This window comes from Ranitomeya imitator, chromosome 2, assembly GCF_032444005.1.
Source record: "Ranitomeya imitator isolate aRanImi1 chromosome 2, aRanImi1.pri, whole genome shotgun sequence".
Lineage (NCBI taxonomy): Eukaryota > Metazoa > Chordata > Amphibia > Anura > Dendrobatidae > Ranitomeya > Ranitomeya imitator.
Window position 1 is genome coordinate 118,999,280 of NC_091283.1, and position 17,338 is coordinate 119,016,617.

At 41.1% G+C, this 17,338-nt stretch overlaps 1 protein-coding gene across 1 annotated transcript in view; it reads right to left on the reverse strand.

Moving 5' to 3' along the window:
- SH2D1A (SH2 domain containing 1A) overlaps positions 1 to 17,338 on the reverse strand; it is a 67,208-nt gene that overhangs the window by 16,173 nt on the left and 33,697 nt on the right. Inside the window, exon 2 of the mRNA XM_069755497.1 lies at positions 10,889 to 11,042. Coding sequence (XP_069611598.1) covers positions 10,889 to 11,025 — 137 coding nt within the window. The 5' untranslated portion in view covers positions 11,026 to 11,042. The remainder of the gene's footprint in view (positions 1 to 10,888; positions 11,043 to 17,338) is intronic.

Below are 17,338 nucleotides of genomic sequence, written 5' to 3' on the forward strand. Positions count from 1 at the left end.
TTATTTTACCTGACTTTTGGGTGATTGAAGAATATTTGAGGTTTGCTGTGCCCTAATTTTAGTAGTAGACATTTGGGGTTGATTCATTGCGGTCTTTACGTCTGGATCTACAAAAATTAATTGTTTACATGCCAGTCCCAGACAGCTATGTGAATATGGGTTGGGCATGTGTGAGACGGGCTCCTGATAACCGCCCATCAAATTCATAAAAAGTTACATCACTTTAGTGGCATATATTACTCCAGAAATGTACTCCAGTCTCTGCTGAAATAAAGCAGGAAGACATGCGCCTCAGGCTAGTTTCACACAAGCATTTATCCAGGCTGCGGAGGGATGCGGACTTCCTCCATGAAGCCCCGCCCACTGCTGCGCCTCTTTGTTCAGCATCGCCCACGGCTGCATGCGGCGTGCACACCCTATCTTTAACATTGGGTACGCAGGCCATGCCGCTGTATGCGGATGCCGCCGCATGCGTCATTTTGAAAATGCTTTTTATACTTAATGCACGAAAATGCAACATGTTGCGTTCGGCACAGGTCGTCGCACCGTCAAAACGATGCATGCGGCGGAATCCACATACAGCAGCATGGCCTGCGTACCCAATGTTAAAGATAGGGTGCGCAAGCCGCATGCAGCCATAGCAAAAAGACAAACAAATTGGTGCAAAAAAGTCCAAAGGAAATAACAAAGTCTTTATTAAATATATATAAATACAGCAACACAAGGAATCAAAAGATAATAGTGGGTTAAAATCTGCAAACATGATGCATAGAACGCATGGAGACAGACAACGCACCCTACATCAGCAGCCAGGAAAAGCACACTGGAAATATAGGGCAATAACAGCATCTGCACACTCCATAATAGTAATCATCAATCGTAGCAAATCAAAGACAGAGCCCGCAGATATAAGTAACAAGATGATACATATTTAAAATAGTTACCCAGGAAAATACCATGCCAGCTGATGGTGTGGGGGAAGCATCCGCTCCAGACCCACCCCGACGCACGTTTCGGAGATGTCCTTCCTCAGGGGGTGTGTCATGGCAGCACCGCAGATGGAATTTATAGTCACCGGGGGACCAGGATTGGCCAATGTGCAAGCCCCCAACTAATCAAGGCGCTCAGACCGGCACCGGAAAGCATGGGCCCATGCAATCCGGCGCCAGGCCGCGACCCGGAAGTAAGGGGGAAGACGATTGCCTATGTGCATGACTGGAAGTAAGCTCACGGCCATATTGAAGAGGGGAACCACAGTATGTGTAAAGGCATGCGAGTGCGCAGGACCGGAAGCTCACCCATGGCCATAGGCGGAGCAGAACGAAGAGGCATGGCAGTGGGAGGGGCTTTACGGAGGAAGTCCGCATCCCTCCGCAGTCCGGATAAATTCTAGTGTGAAACTAGCCTTAATGAATTAGACCCATCTTATTTCAGCAACCCTGTTAAGACTGATGGACAAAATGCCAGTCCTAACACATCGGGGCCGTGGTGTCCTTCAGTATGAAGGAATAATAATGCTCTCGATGTGAAAAACAAGATAATCTTGTAGTCTTGATAACTTTTAATGGCTACGATACACTGATAACGGTCTACAAATATCTGAGGGGATGTCACAATGTAGAAGGGTCATCCTTATTCTCATTTGCACATGGAAACAAGAGAAGCAATGGGATGAAACTGAAAGGGAGAAAGTACAGATTAGGTATTAGAAAAAAATTTTAGACAGTGCAGGTGATCAATGAGTGGAACACGTTGCCACGAGAGGTGGTGAGTTCTCCTTCAATGGAAATCTTCAAACAGAGGCTGGACAGACATCTGTCTGAGATGGTTTTGTGAATCCTGCATTGAGCAGGGATTGGACACAATGATGCGGGAGGTCCCTTCCAACTCTAACATTCTGTGATTCTACGATGACCTCGGTGTGCTCAGACTATCCTACTAGGAATTCTTCTGTGGTCATGCTCAAGTCTTATCTGAATCCGCTTTTGCCATTCGAATCCTAGATTGATGGGATATTAAATTGCCATGTAATAGATTAAGGGGCGTATGCCACTATATAAAAAGGTTAAAGGTTATGAGGGAATATTTTTCTTTTTTACTTGATGGCATATATTTTTGGGCTAAAAAAATCACTCTTGAAATTGGATTTTATTCAAATATTTCACTGTTCACACTCTACAGCCTCATTGTTGCACTGTCTATAAATGGCGACAGAATGAGTTAACCAAGAATCAGTCAATGAGCTCATTCTGAAGAGTTTTTTTTTTTTTTAACTTTTGTCTTCCTTCCTCAGCTTTTATCAGCTGATTTACAACCACATGAAAATTGAACTGAACTTTGTGGTCATAAATTATCTGAGAGAAAGTCAAAATAAGGAAAAATAAGAGTTATAATAAACTCTCCCATCAAAAATAGCTCAGTAATAGATTTTAAGTTAACTCATTCTGTAGCCAGCAGCGTATAAAAAAAAACGTCTAAAAACTGCATTAAGCTGCAGTGTGAGTACTGGACCTAAAGGATTTTTTTTTTCGCTTTTCTTTGTATTCCTGTAAAATTGATCCAATCCTGTCCCCAAATTCCCCAACAAAAGATACCAGAAGATTTGTAAATGTGCTGCACCATAATAGATAGATGAGTTTTACTATTTATTACTAGTATGTGTATTTTTATGTACAGATTTCTAAGATGATTTCAGAATGTGTTTTTTAGAACATTAGATTCCGCAGCTCACACCCGAACATTAGGTCGCCCTTGCTTTGGCAGTGAAGTAGTTAGCATTTAATGTGATGCAATGCGCTGAATTACACTTCTAACCTGCTCGCTTGTTTTAAGTCGTTTCTGCTAACGGAATTGATCTTATCACCGCAGCCCTCTATACTGTCACAGTCACTTTATGCTACCACTTCAAAGTGCTGCACATCCACTATAACTGACATATAGCTTTCCTCTCACACTAGAAAATCTGAAATACTGAGTTTGCAGACGTCTCTCGTTTTTTATACCTGCTACTATAAAAAAAAGGCTTGAGATCCAGTATTAAAAAGTTGCCCTATAATACTTATCTCAAGGTTTTAATGATGTATTGTGATTATGAAATTGACTCTATAATCTAAATGTATGATTTCTAGGAGTATTGTGGCCATCTGTTGAGGGTTTTTACTCGGTTCTCAGTAGTGGTTATGTGTTTTGTAGCTCCGTAGAAGAATAAAGATCAGGTGTTATTTTGGTACGTAGGACAATGAAGGTCATTTTAGGAGGAGTATTTGTTTTGTACGAGAATGTTGGTCATTTGTGGCAAAATTGCTGAAATATAAAGGCCATTTGCAATGGTGTTATTCTGATATTGGCAGTTGTTTTAATACTATATTTAGTACAATGAAGAACATTTGCAGTGATATTTGATATTTCAGTCAATTGATGTACCCCTGGGCCCTGAGGAAGGCAGCCAGGTGCCGGGGAAACACGTAGGGATGGTTTCATCTACATGGACTGTCAGTCATTCTGTATAAACTGCAAACAACATACATCTTCCTTTCATCTTTTGATTGTTGGCATTTTATTTCTAATTATTTGTATTATTTTCCATTATTTGTTTGATGATGTCTTCTGCAATGAAACTTTTTTCATTGGCAGGATTGTACTACTTACTTTTGGGCAGAGAGTCAGCTTATTTTTGGTTTGCCAATGTAGAGGCTGTACCTTTCACTTATATTGTATGATTTCAAGTGTGGCGGTGTCTGGTCGTAGCAGGGTCAGACCTTAGCGGCCTTTTACATTTTTGTATGTTTGAAATCTTTTTATCTTGTGACTGTAATAATATGGTTTGTTTTTGTAATTTATTAATACAATTAGACGTTGTTCCATCTTTAAAATAGTTTTTGGATGTGTCAATATTCTACACTGTGCCATTTTGTGTCAAGCTTTTTACTCTGTATAAAAGAGCACTCCAAGGTAATTATATGGTGCCCTCTTATTTGTTATGGCTGGACTGTATTTGTGGCGACATAAATGGTATTGTCATGCTGTGACGGTCTTCAGTAAGGAAGAGGGGCCTCAAACTGTCCCTGGAGCTGGGACCCTAACTATTCCTGTCCCGGGGTACTCTTAAGGTACCATCACACTCAGCGACGCTGCAGCGATATAGACAACGAGCCGACCTAAACTAGATCGCTGGAGCGTCGCTGTTTAGGTTGCTGTAGAGACATCAAACACAGCAACTCCAGAACGATGCAGGAGCGATCCAGTGACGTAACGGCGACTCACTTCTCGTTCTCGCTGGTTGTTAGCTCCATGTCAAACAGCCGGAGTGTACCGATCCGACACACATCTAGGGGCCCTATGCTCGTTGCTGGCGTCGTTGCTTTTGATGTCAAACATGACGATACACACCGACCTGGCGAAGAAATAAAGTTCTGGACTTCTAGCTCCGACCAGCGATGTCACAGCGGGATCCAGATCGCTGCTGCATGTCAAACACAACGAGATCACTATCCAGGACGCTGCAATGTCACGGATTGTTGTCGTTCTCTTTGCAAAGTTGCTGAGTGTGATGTTACCATTAAAGGTAGAGAGGCATAAGACTCTGACCTTACTATGCTCCTGTAAAAGACCCTAATCTGTCGCCTCCCCGACCCTATGAGGCATGGGACAGAAATCAAAGATAAACCAGACACAAAGAGAAAACAGGGATAACAGAAAACCTCTATCAAAATGAAGAACTAACCAACAATAGGGAGGAGGATAAGGACAGGGAGGAATAAACTAAATGGGAAAAGGGACCAGGGGATAAACACAAACATCGAACAGAAAACTAGAGAACACCACAACTCCAACTCCAAACTTCAACTACTTAGCTAGCACAGGAAGACAAATCTCCAATAGCAACAACAAACTCCTATTCAGCACAGCATCTCCTAAGAGCAAGGAAGCAGAGCTTTCACTGGCAGGACAGAGATTCTGTCCAGGTTTTATTGGAAATGTTAATGACCAGATGAGAAGCAACTGAAAGGGAGCTGCATGTTTCTGACCAGTATGGAAAGGGTTGTTAACCTCCTCAACACCAAAGGAAACTAAACTAATTTACTATGGGATTCAGATACACAGGTTAATTGGAAGATCTTTGATTCACAATACACAGTGACCTTCTACTCCTAGATCTCCCATGATGGCGTGACACACTCGTGACAGATATTTAGGAAAATTGAAACAATGTAGAGACAGGCGCACCACAATTCAGAACGATAAGTGAAGACAGTGAGGTGCTACATCAGGTAGAACTAGAATGAGATGGGGCAAGGAAGAAAAGGCTGCCTGAGTACTAGTGCACAGTCAAAAAATTCATGCTGTATAAAAAATAATTTTATTGGACATATAACACAAGACAAAATACATCTAAAAACAATTAAAAATACATTATTATTATACATTTTTATAGCGCCATTTATTCCATGGCGCTTTACATGTGAACAGGGCAAATATAGACAAGTACAATAAACATGAGTAAAACAAGGCACACACAAATACAGGAGGGGAGAGGACCCTGCCCGCGAGGGCTCACAGTCTACAGGGATGGGTGAGGATACACTAGTAGAGAGCAGAGCTGGTCATGCGGCAGTTCAGTAGACTGGGGATCACTGCAGGTTGTAGGCTTGTTGGAAGAGGTGGGTCTTCAGGTTCCTTTTGAAGGTTTCCATGGTAGGCGAGAGACTGATTTGTTCGGGTAGAGAGTTCCAGAGTATAGGGGAAGCACGAGAGAAGTCTTGGATGCAATTGTGGGAAGAAGAGATGAGAGAGGAGTAGAGAAGGAGATTATGAGACGATCGAAGGTTGTGTGTAGGTAGGTCCCAGGAGACCATATCACATATGTATGGAGGAGTCAGGTTGTGAATGGCTTTGTATATCATTGTTAGTGTTTTGAACTGTAGCCTCTGGGCAATAGGAAGCCAGTGAAGGGCTTGGCAGAGAGGAGAGGCTGGGGAGTAACGGGGAGACAGGTGGATTAGTCGGACAGCAGAGTTTAGGATGGATTGGAGTGGTGACAGAGTGCTAGAGGGGAGGCCAGAGAGTAGGGGGTTGCAGTAGTCAAGGCGGGAGATGATAAGGGCATGTATTAGTGTTTTTGTGGTTTCATGGTCAAGGAATGCACAGATCCGGGAAATATTTTTGAGTTGGAATCGGCAAGAGGAGGCAAGGGCTTGGATATGTGGCTTGAAAGAGAGGGTAGAGTCAAGGATCACCCCGAGGCACCGAGCGGGTGGGACCGAGGAAAGTGAGCAGCCATTGACATTGATGGATAGGTCGGGTGGAGGGGTAGAGTGAGGTGGGGGAAAGATGATGAATTCTGTTTTGTCCATGTGCAGTTTTAGAAAACGAGCAGAAAAGAAGGATGAAATAGCAGACAAACATTGTGGGATTTTGGTCAGTAAGGAAGTGAGGGCGGGTCCAGATAGGTAGATCTACGTGTCATCAGCATAGAGATGATATTGTAAACTGTGAGATTCTATGAGCTGTCCCAGGCCTAAGGTGTAGATGGAGAAGAGTAGGGGTCCTAGAACTGAGTGTGGGGAACACCGACAGACAGGGGGCGAGATGAGGAGGTGGTGTGGGAGAGGGAGACACAATGTCCGGTCTATTAGATATAATGAGATCCAGAATAGGGCCAAGTCTGTGATGCCAAGAGATGAGAGAATCTGTAGCAGAGGAGGGAGTGGTCCACAGTGTCGAAGGCAGAAGACAGGTCCAGGAGGAGGAGGACAGAGCAGTGTCGCTTGCTCTTGGCAGTTAGTAGGTCAGTGGTCACTTTAGTTAGGGCAGTTTCAGTTGAGTGATGTGGTCGGAAGCCAGATTGTAACCGGTGAAAGAGGGAGCAGGAGGAGAGGTGGGTGGACAGTTCAAGATGGATATGCTGTTCCAGTAGTTTTGAGGCATAAGGGAGAAGGGATATTGGGTGAAAGCTGGACTCAGAGGATGGGTCGAGGGAGGGTTTTTTGAGGATAGGTGTGACTGATGCGTGTTTAAAGGATGAGGGGAAGACACCGTTTGGAAGTGAGAGGTTGAAGAGTTGTGTTAGGGTTGGGATGAGGTGGGACCGGAGTGGGTCAAGCGTGCAAGTGGTGAGATGTGATCTTGACAGAAGGATGGAGAGTTGATCGTCTGTTATGGTGGAGAAGCTGGCTTTCGAACAGGGCTGAGAAGTCAAGAGGAGGGCCAGTGGGGGCTGCGGGCCGAAGCTTTGCCTGATGTTATTGATCTTCTGCTTAAAGAAAGAGGCAAATTCTTTAGCAGAAATGAGAGGGGAGGGAGGAGATGCTGGGGGACGGAGTAGAGAATTGAAAGTGTTGAAGAGCTGTTTATGGTTGTGAGTCAGGGAGGATATGAGAGATGAGAAGTTTGTTTTGCGGCAGTGAGCGTGGACTTGAAGCTGGCGAGGGACTGCTTGTATGCAGTGAAGTGCTCAGCAGAACGTGATCTCTTCCATCTCCGTTCAGTGACCCTGGAAGCCTGTCTCAGTTCTTTGGTCAGGCTGGTTAGCCAGGGCTGCCTGTTGATTCTACGAGTTTTGCTATGCATGAGCGAGGCGGCCGAATTGAGTGTTCCCCAGACCATGGTGTCGGACTGTGCATAAATACATATTATGCAACAATATGTCAATATCATAACAGGCAAAATAATTGTGTGTCAAGTATAGTCAAAAATTATTGTACCTCTGCAAACACCAGCGATAGAAGCATGTGTCCATGTAATAGATAATGATAATTAGTCTTGTGGCATAGATAATGTGAACCAGACCATGCAGAGATTATATCTATAGAAATAAAATAAAGATAATGTTCCTGGTAGGGTAAATGTATCAAGAGGAGCAGTTAGAAAAGACTGTGTCTGGACACAATTAATATAATGTATGCTTGAACTAGTAGCAGGATAAATATAGCAGATGTGAATGATCTACAGAGAAAATGCCGAAGGAGCATGAACCTGTAGATGTGCCCCACGGAGCTCACAGATATATGCCTGGTATACATGGGTGAAGCAAGGATTTGCCACAGGACTGCAGGATTGTGCTGAAGTGGGAAACAGCAATGAAGTAAGAGCCCCACAGAAAGTCTGGGGAAAAAAAACATGCGTATCACTGCGTCTAGCGCAGCTTGTCAGGGGAAGTGGAGTCCGTGCATAGATGCCCGGTATAAATAACAAATAAATCATGTGCAAGATGATTCAGTGGTTTAATGGAATATCTTTGATTCACAATACACAGTGATCTTCTAAACTCAGATCTCCCATGTTGGTGTGACACACTCGTGACAGATATTTAGGAAAATTACCAAAGATTAGCGATGAGAGAACCCAAACTGTAAAGTTCAGGGTTCGCGCTGGACTCCGCACAAGGACTTCTACCGGAAGTCTGTTTTAGTGTTCCGAGTTCCAGGCGAAGTCTGGGAGGAGAGAAACAGAGAGGCAGAGCTAGAGAGAGATTTTCCAGCTCCAAAGTTCGGGTCCCCATTTTATATGGGGTTCGAGTTCAGGCTGAAGTTCGATTACCAGAACCAATCTTTGGACTAAAGTTCAGCCGAACCCGAACTTTCACAGGTCCACTCATCCCTACCAGTAACATTATTTTGATATCTTGAACAATGAAGGTCATTGTCCAGAAGATTGTTTGATGTTTTGGACAATTAAGGCAATTAGCAGTGATTTTTTCATATGTATATTTAGTTAATGAACGTAATTTGCAGTTTTATTGCTACTATTTCAGACAAGTAAGGCAATTTGAAGAGATATTGTTTGCATTTTAGGATAATGTAGGTAATTTCTAATTTTATTATTTGATATTTCAGAAAATGAAGGTTACTTGCAGTGAGGATATTTAATATTTTGGACGAGGAAAATCATGTGCAGTTTGATTATTTGATACTTATTTACTAATTTGCAGTGATATTAGTTGATATTTAGAATAAATAAAGTCACTTGCAGGGACATTTGATATTTCAGATTTATAACAGCAAAAGTCATTTGAAGGGAGTATTCTTAATAACTTGGACAATGACAATGAGCATCATTTGTAGTGTTATTAGTTAATATTTGGACACTCAGGATCATTCGCATTGAGAATTCTTGATATTTTGGACATTTAAGATAATTTGACATCTACATGAATGAGGGTAATTTGCAGTTGTATAATCTGATCTCTTGAACAATGAGAAGAATTATTCGCAGTGGTGTGGTTTGATATCTAGGACAGTGAAGGTGATTTATAGTGGTTTTATTTCCTTCCTTGGTCAAAGGGTCTTTTGCATTCGTATTGTTTTTTACAGTGGTGTAAATTTCAGAAGTGAGAGAATATAGGTTGCTTGCTGTGATAGTAATTTTGTAAATATATGGTACTCATTTTAAATCTAGGCAAATGTAATGAATTAAGCTTCAAATTATTATTATATATTTTAAAGCAACCTTTAGTTCATAGGCATTGTACATAATAAAGGTAAAAACAGTATTTCCATACATAACACAAGATAAAATGCACGTGCAAATAACAGTAACTGCAGTGAGGGACAGCTTGGCTCAGAAGAAGAGCAGGCCTTGCCCGTGAGGGCTTACCATCTACAAGGAAAGGGAGAAGAAGACTGTGGGTGATGACAGAAGCTGTTCATATCATAATGTAGAGCCAGAAAGGTTGTAGTAGGCTGAAGGTGTTTTTTTTTTTTTTGAAGAGGTGGGTTTTCAAGTTGCTTCTAAAAGGTTGTAAGGGTGGGCTGTCTATGAATTGGGGGAGACAGTTGAGTGAAGAGCAGACAAAAGCAGAGCAAAGAAGGAGGTCTTATAAGAATCATAGTTTGCAGTGTACTTGTGGCGAGAGACCAGGAGATTAGGTGGAGATGTATAGAGAAGACAGGTTGTGTATAGTCTTGTAAGTCTTTGATAATATTTTGAAGGTCTCTTAGGACACAAAGGTATAGGTATGTACTTGAATATTTTATTTCATCATCTGCTAAGCTGAAAATGGATCCTTCTAAATTTTACCCCCACAGATATAAAATGTAATGTCTGTAAGATCTAGGCCATTGAGTGTCTATCAAGACTACATCTGTTTTACCATCTATTTAAAATTCTTGATTCAATTATCAGTGCGATCTTTGAACTCATTTCCCTTGCCAGCTGCCATCAAAGAATGGAGAAGAAGCACATTTTGCAATCTTGCTGTGGAAAGCGCATGATTTACACACAGCGGTACACACAGGTTGTCTAGCTACATCATTTTACTGGTCACATTTGTGACCTGCGGTAGCTGATAGTAAGTGGTTTATTTGTAAGTACAGTAAATATAGTGAAGATAATAAACTATTGGCGTGTAAATTCAGAAGATCCAGGAAAGACTTGCAAATGAAATACATATAGTTATCTAAAAAAAGAAAAGCAGAATCCCCATAATGTTCAAGTTCCATTTTCTACCACATTAGGCATGAATAGTTTTTTTTACCTAACCTTCTTTCGAATACCAGGTCAATATTCTGGTATAACATTTACCAAGACTTTTACTCCGGTTGTTATTCTAAGTTTCCTGTTCGGTAATTGATGATGAGTGACAGATTATGGTTTGCTTGACTTAAGGTAACGCAACAAGAAGTAATTAAATCTTGTATTCTTGAAGGTAAACTTAGTTTGTAATGATCTGGTTTAAAAAATATCAATAAAAAATGAAAATATGAAATGTAATACAGTTTTAGATGATCTGTAGTTACAGACTATTAATTCGTATTTGGGTAAACAAGAACATCACACATACTGACGATGTCATCTTACCTTACAATCCCAGAAAATGAATAGCTCTATCATAGATGAAAACAGGGAAGGCAACAAAGCACACAAAACAAGGGTTATCAGAAGTACTTACAGGACGCAAAGACAATACATGCCAGGTTTTGTCTCGCTATCACGTATTAAGTAACTTCCATCTTTTCCAGCATCGCATAGAAGTTTCTCCCCAGCTTCTCGGCTAATGTTCCCATGGTAAACCGAAATATTTTCCATTTTCTACAAATTGTGACCTGAAAATGAGGAGAGCTGGTTTTCTTGAATAATGGTAAAAGGTGGTAACTGAAAAGAAGTCTGTAAACACAGAAGTATATCCAACAAACTGATGTCACACGGTTGCAGGGTTTGATATAGGGTGTGAAGTGTGACAAATTCTTTACATCATCTCCTCTGTACAGTCGAGCACTGAGTTATCTCCGAGGTTCACATTATAAGAATATCATATTAGCAAAATTTCCATCTGACTTGTTGTGTCACTGAAAGATATAATTAATGTGCTGCTAAAAACGCCTAAGTGCTGGTGTTTTCCAACAGCATAAACAGTTATTGGTTTGAGGAAGTCCTATTTGTGGTCTTCACTCAAACTGACTATACGTGCCTCACGCTATACTGATCTTATTTCCAATGTTTGGAAACATAAAACCAAATGAAAGGAAATTATGGTTTAAATCAAAAGTTTATGCATTTTTGGTGATTTTTTATTTATATTACTATCTATAGTAAAAAAAAAATCTTACAATTTTCAATTTGTCTACTAAGCTTAATTCTCTATAGATCTTAACAGTCATTTAATTATCAACACAGGCAGGGTAATGACAGATAACACCAGGGTGTATATATAGAGAGTGCAGTGGTTGCAGTTGTACCCAAGTCCTGCAGCCTGGTGGACCAAAGAGTTATTAAAACCTCATGATATTTGAGGGACTTGATGGAGATTTTGCATTGGAGCCCACCTCTGGATAACACCTTTACTGTGTATACAGATAACACAAGATCCTCCATTCACAATAGGTGATCTTACAGATCTCTTTTCTCTCATCCATTCACCAGGACCCCTACACAAAATGCATGCCTATATTACCCTCCTGTAAAAGTGAAGCTAAATGATTTGCATGTGACTTTTGCCTAAAACTTTCTTTTACAACTTGCACCATACATATTATGTGTTTTAGACACTTCCTGCTTCTTCAAAAGCTTTGAAATTAGCTAAAGCCACCGAGCCTAGAGTAAATGAAGTATATTGATTGTAGTCAAGTTACAATTATTAAACCTATGAAGAAAGACTACACATAACAAATAGTTTAGAAACATATAACTTTATTATTTGCATATAAGAACATTTAAAAATATATATATATATGCCTGAAGACGCTATCATTCAAATACCATTACAGGAAGAAAATAGATAAGTGATAGTAGAATAGAGGAAGGATTAATTCCCTAAAATGGTGGACTTTCCTAATATATAGATTATAATCTACAATAATACAATGTCAGCAGTGACAGAGGTCAATATATATGGTAAAAGTGCTTAGTTGATATTGTTTATATTGATTCCAACAATGGGGCCCCAATTATTCATGCCCAGATACAAGGCATGGATTGGGCTTTGTAAGGCATGCTGCAGTTTCTAAAATTTGATATGCTTAATTTTATTTTTAATTTTGTGATTATGTTAAATAAATTAAGTTGAAGTTTGAAATATGTGACAGATGTGCATTACTGGAGGCATTAAGAGGTAGCAGGTAGGTGGAATATTGGAATATAGTAGGACTCTTTTTCAACCACGTGTGCAGAGAGCCCTAGGATACAGCACAATGGGATGTTGCATAATCTGTGCCATACAGGAGTTTCTCTGGGTGAAAGAGAAGAACGTTTGGTCCTAAGTGAAAACTTATTTGAGTGGTGTGGAGTTCTTTATATCCTGATATACAATACATACAACGCACACATTTATTATATATTGAAATAGGAATAACTTTGCATTCAATTCTCACATGTGATTTGGATAAGCTTATTGAAAGAAAGAGGCGGCAGAAAGAAATTAGATCTAGCAGCATTTATTTCCTACCGGAGTAAGAAATACCTGGTGCTCACTTATCACTTGCACATTAGATGAGTTCATTGTTACATACGGTAATCTAAGGATATAACGTGATGTTTTGAACATCATAAGTGACTTTCATTAAACATCTGATTGCAGATGGATTGGTGGCATGTCGATCTTGGGGCATTTAGTATATCACTGAGGTCAATGGTGCTGGGTCAGGGTAATTACCCTGATGAAGGGGAGCATATTATTCCCCAAAACACATTGGTTTCCTTATTGGCTCCTTTGGGACACCATACTGTGTAACGTCGCACTCTTTTTTCAGTGCCACCGTCTATCTTGGATTCAGGCACCCGGGGGATGCTCTGGGCCGGAGCGTTCCCTGGCTCTGCACATGTGACTTCACTTACTCCACCTGCTGCTGCTCCCCTGACCCCCCGCTGTCTGACAGACATGTGCATTCTTTCATCTCCAAGGACGCAGCTCTCATCTTTACCCCTTCTAGCCACATCGCTGCAAACAGGACTTTCATGTCAACAAAGCAACTGAGTAAACAGAGAGTATTCCTATTTTCAAAAGTTTAATAACATCACCAATGAGAACACCTTGGAGCTTGCACATTAGTTTTTAAAGTTGGTTGGAAGCTTATTTAATCATAAGCCTATGTCACGCTCACACCCTGACTGGGTGGCATGAGCGAGGGGATTGTGGCCCCCCTGTGCCACAAACCAGACTACCCCAGAAGGGGCGTGACTAAGCAGCTTCCTTGGTGTTCGCTAGAGCCTCTGATGGTGAGGTCAGGCTTGTGCGGCAGGTAGCTGCCAGGTACCTCTCAAGAGTGGTGTATGGCTGTGGTTGCTGATCCCACAGGTGGACGGAACGCTAGGACAGGAGCAGGCAATGGGCTCAACTGGCAGGCAGGCACGGCTGAGACATGGGCAGGTGGGCACGGCTGAGACACTGGCAGGCGGGCACGGCTGAGACACTGGCAGGCGGTCACGGCTGAGACACAGGCAGGCGGGCATGGCTGAGACACTGGAAGGTGGGCATCCATCCATGACCGTCAAAGACTCACCTGTTCCACAACCTGACAAAGCAGCCACCTGAGCAAGACCCAAGAGATCTGATATGAGTGGGCTAGCAAACCTGCAGACTGAATCTAGTCCTGAAAATGAAATACAGTATTGCTGTGGTTGTAAGGAACATCCTGACAGTCTCTGACCTATACTTCAAAACCCTGTGCCAGTAGGAGAGGCTGCCCTTGGTGAGAGTAGCTCCTCTCCATTAAAGTCAATGACTGTGACTCTGCCTTCTGGGAGCTTTGGTGTGTTTAAGCCACCAGCCATATGGACTCGGTGTGTGATCTCTATCCTACAGCTTCAGAATCTGGAGAGGGCATTGTCTGGTTATGTCCGAGCCCTACTTAATCGCAGTCTAGTCCTTCAGGGACAATTTCAGCTCCAAGTTGAAGAATTTTCATAAGCTGCTGCGATTGAAACAACCTAGTTGCAAGAGGTGTCTGGTTCCCATATGTCAGAGTCAGTCAGCAGTGTCGTCGTCTTCTTTTGGTCTGCTAGTCATCGAGTCAAGGGGTGAGGACGTCTCCAATCAAGGGGAAGCAGTCGCGTTCTATCTACATAGCTCCAACTTCTATACCAGTAATATGTTCCCAAGAACATCCCTGCCTCTTGAACTACCAGACACCCTGCCCATGGAGGCAGCTTAAAGGGGTGATACAATTTATTAAATTGTTCAGGTAAAAACAGATGCCATATTATGTGCAAAACAAACATGCAGATGGCACACGGACTCCGAAAACAGACATGCAGATGACCCACAGATGGAAATATTACAAAATCCAAATCCTCTTCATAAGTTGAAATGCCTATTGTATGTATAGTGACTAAAAATGGTAAATAAACATGTTAATGTCATCATTTGAGCAAGAGGTAACTATGTCTAATTATGGGCACTGAGAAATGAATCCAAGTATCAATATGTAATGGGGACTGGCAAGTCCTTTGCTATGTATATCAAAGAATACATACCGGTGGTCTACAGAATCGCTATATGTGAGGTATCTCTGGACATATCAAATACAACTTTATAACCAGGCTCACATGTAATTTCTTGATATTAACTGGTTGATGATGTAAGGCCATGACAAAAATGATTTCACAGTTCCATACACTTGAAAGAAATCCTAGAAAAACACTCTAACTGTAACTACATGAAAAAAATCACCCTTATTTTCTGTTTGGTCATTTAGACAAAAGGCAAAGAATCAGCATCAAAGATGGAAATAAGTAAGATGTTTTAATAAGACAATTTAGCTAAACACTTTCCTTTGTTCTGCTGCCAGCGGTTCACAGAATTTACCAAAGAAAACAGCGTGAGCCCTCCTCTACTAAGAAGGGTCAGTACAAGTGACTAATTACCGCTGCTGTTTGTAAGACCGGAGCAGCGTGCATTGTCACTGACCCTGTCTGATACAACTGGATGGCTGTGCTTCTGAAAAACAGAGGTATTCAGTACAAATGCTTCTCTCAGTTGCATCAACTACTCTGCAATATATTTATGTGGCATAATATTATAGCTGTAAATAATAAGACTACTTATTGGGTATTTATCAAGACATATATTTATTTCCTTCCTATGCACTCAATTTTCATTTTTGAGCTTCTGTTTTTCCTTATCTTCTAAGAATCATATTTTTTTTATCTTGGGGTTAATACAGCCATTTGAAAAGTGATGGGCGAACCCCCCAATATTCGGGCTAGGCGGGTTTTCCCAAATTTTTCTGTAAAGTTTGAGTTCGGGGTCTGAGACTACGCAAACTTGCTTCCGAATCCCAAATTTGGACTTTACAGATATGAGTTCGGGCAGGGGGGGCTGTAAAAGAAAGCATAAAATTAATAATAAACATTATAATTATACTTACCTGTCCAGCGACACATCCTCCTGTCCCGCTGTCTCCCGGTTGCATCTGCTTCCGGGGCCGCTCATTACCTTCCGGCGGTATTCACTGCACTCGTCAGTCTTCGTTTTTTTCCGGCAGTGTTCATGCGGTGACATCACAGCAGACGGGAGGACGCGTCGCTCGACAGGTACGTGTAATATTTATAATATTTATTAATTTTATGTTTTCTTTTACAACTGCCTTGGACCCGAACTGTAACACAGGTTTCCCATGGAAACCCATGTTCTTGACCTAAGTTGTGACTGAACACAAAGTGTTCGGTACAGTCCCGAACTTTACAGTTCGGGTTCGCCGATCCTTAATTTGAAGGCTTGTTTTTTTGCGGCACAAGCTTCAGTTTTAAATTACACCACATATTTTAAAATATAATGTACTGGAAAGCAAAAGAAGAATGTGACGATAGTGAAAATGTATAATTTTATAATTTTTTTTAGCTTTAAGTTGGGAAAAGAGGGAAGATTCAACTTTTTATATATGTTTAAATATTTTTAAAACATGTTTTTTACTTTGATTTTTAGTTTCAGGGGATATAAATCTATAATTGCTTGCTTGACCACTTTTTTAAACTGCAAAACAAAAGTATTGCAGTATATACAGCTCTGGCAAAAATTAATCATCAAAACTCTGTCATGGGCAGCCCAATCTCCAGACCTGAACCCCATTGAAAACCTCTAGGATGTAATCAAGAGGAAGATGGATAGTCACAATCCATCAAACAAAGAACTGCTTAAATTTTTGTGCCAAAAGCAGTGTGAAAGAGTGGTGGAAAGCATGCCAAGACGCATGAAAGCTGTGATTAAAAATCATGGTTATTCCACAAAATATTGATTTTTGAACGCTTTCTGAGTTAAAACATTACTATTGTTGTTTTTAAATGATTATGAATTTGTTTTATTTGCATTATTTGAGGTTTGAAAGCACTGGGGTTTTTTTTGTAATTTTGACCACTTCTGGGTCTTCAGTAGGCCCCCAGCTGCCATGACGGCCCATTGGCACCCCACAGTCACAATCCAACCATTTAAATTCCACTATCATTGATTGACAGCAGCATTTAAATGGTTAAACAACAGTGTTTAGAGCAAGCTCCCGTTCGCTGCTGTTACAGACAGATGCCGGCTGTATAACACTGGTAGCATCTGCAGGATATGCTAAAGACTTAGCTTCTGAACCTGTTCATTCAGACCTGGCATAGAATGTATTATTACATTCTAGAGAAGGAGTTATAGAAGAGTCAGAAGAATATTTAAATTCCTGGATATATTCACCCAATCAATTAAAGAAGTTATCCTTAACCACTCACTTTTGCATCGGGAGATGAGACGCAGTGATGACATGCACACCGTAGGTCAAAATGACTTGCCGGCACCTGCACAGAAGATCCCTGAATGCAGTGCCTTTAGAAGGGAGGAAAAGGTATATATTGTGGAGAAATTGCGGGGTTCAGGTGCAAGATTCCAGAGCAAAAATTGATGTTCAAGGGATGGCAGTAGTTTTACAAT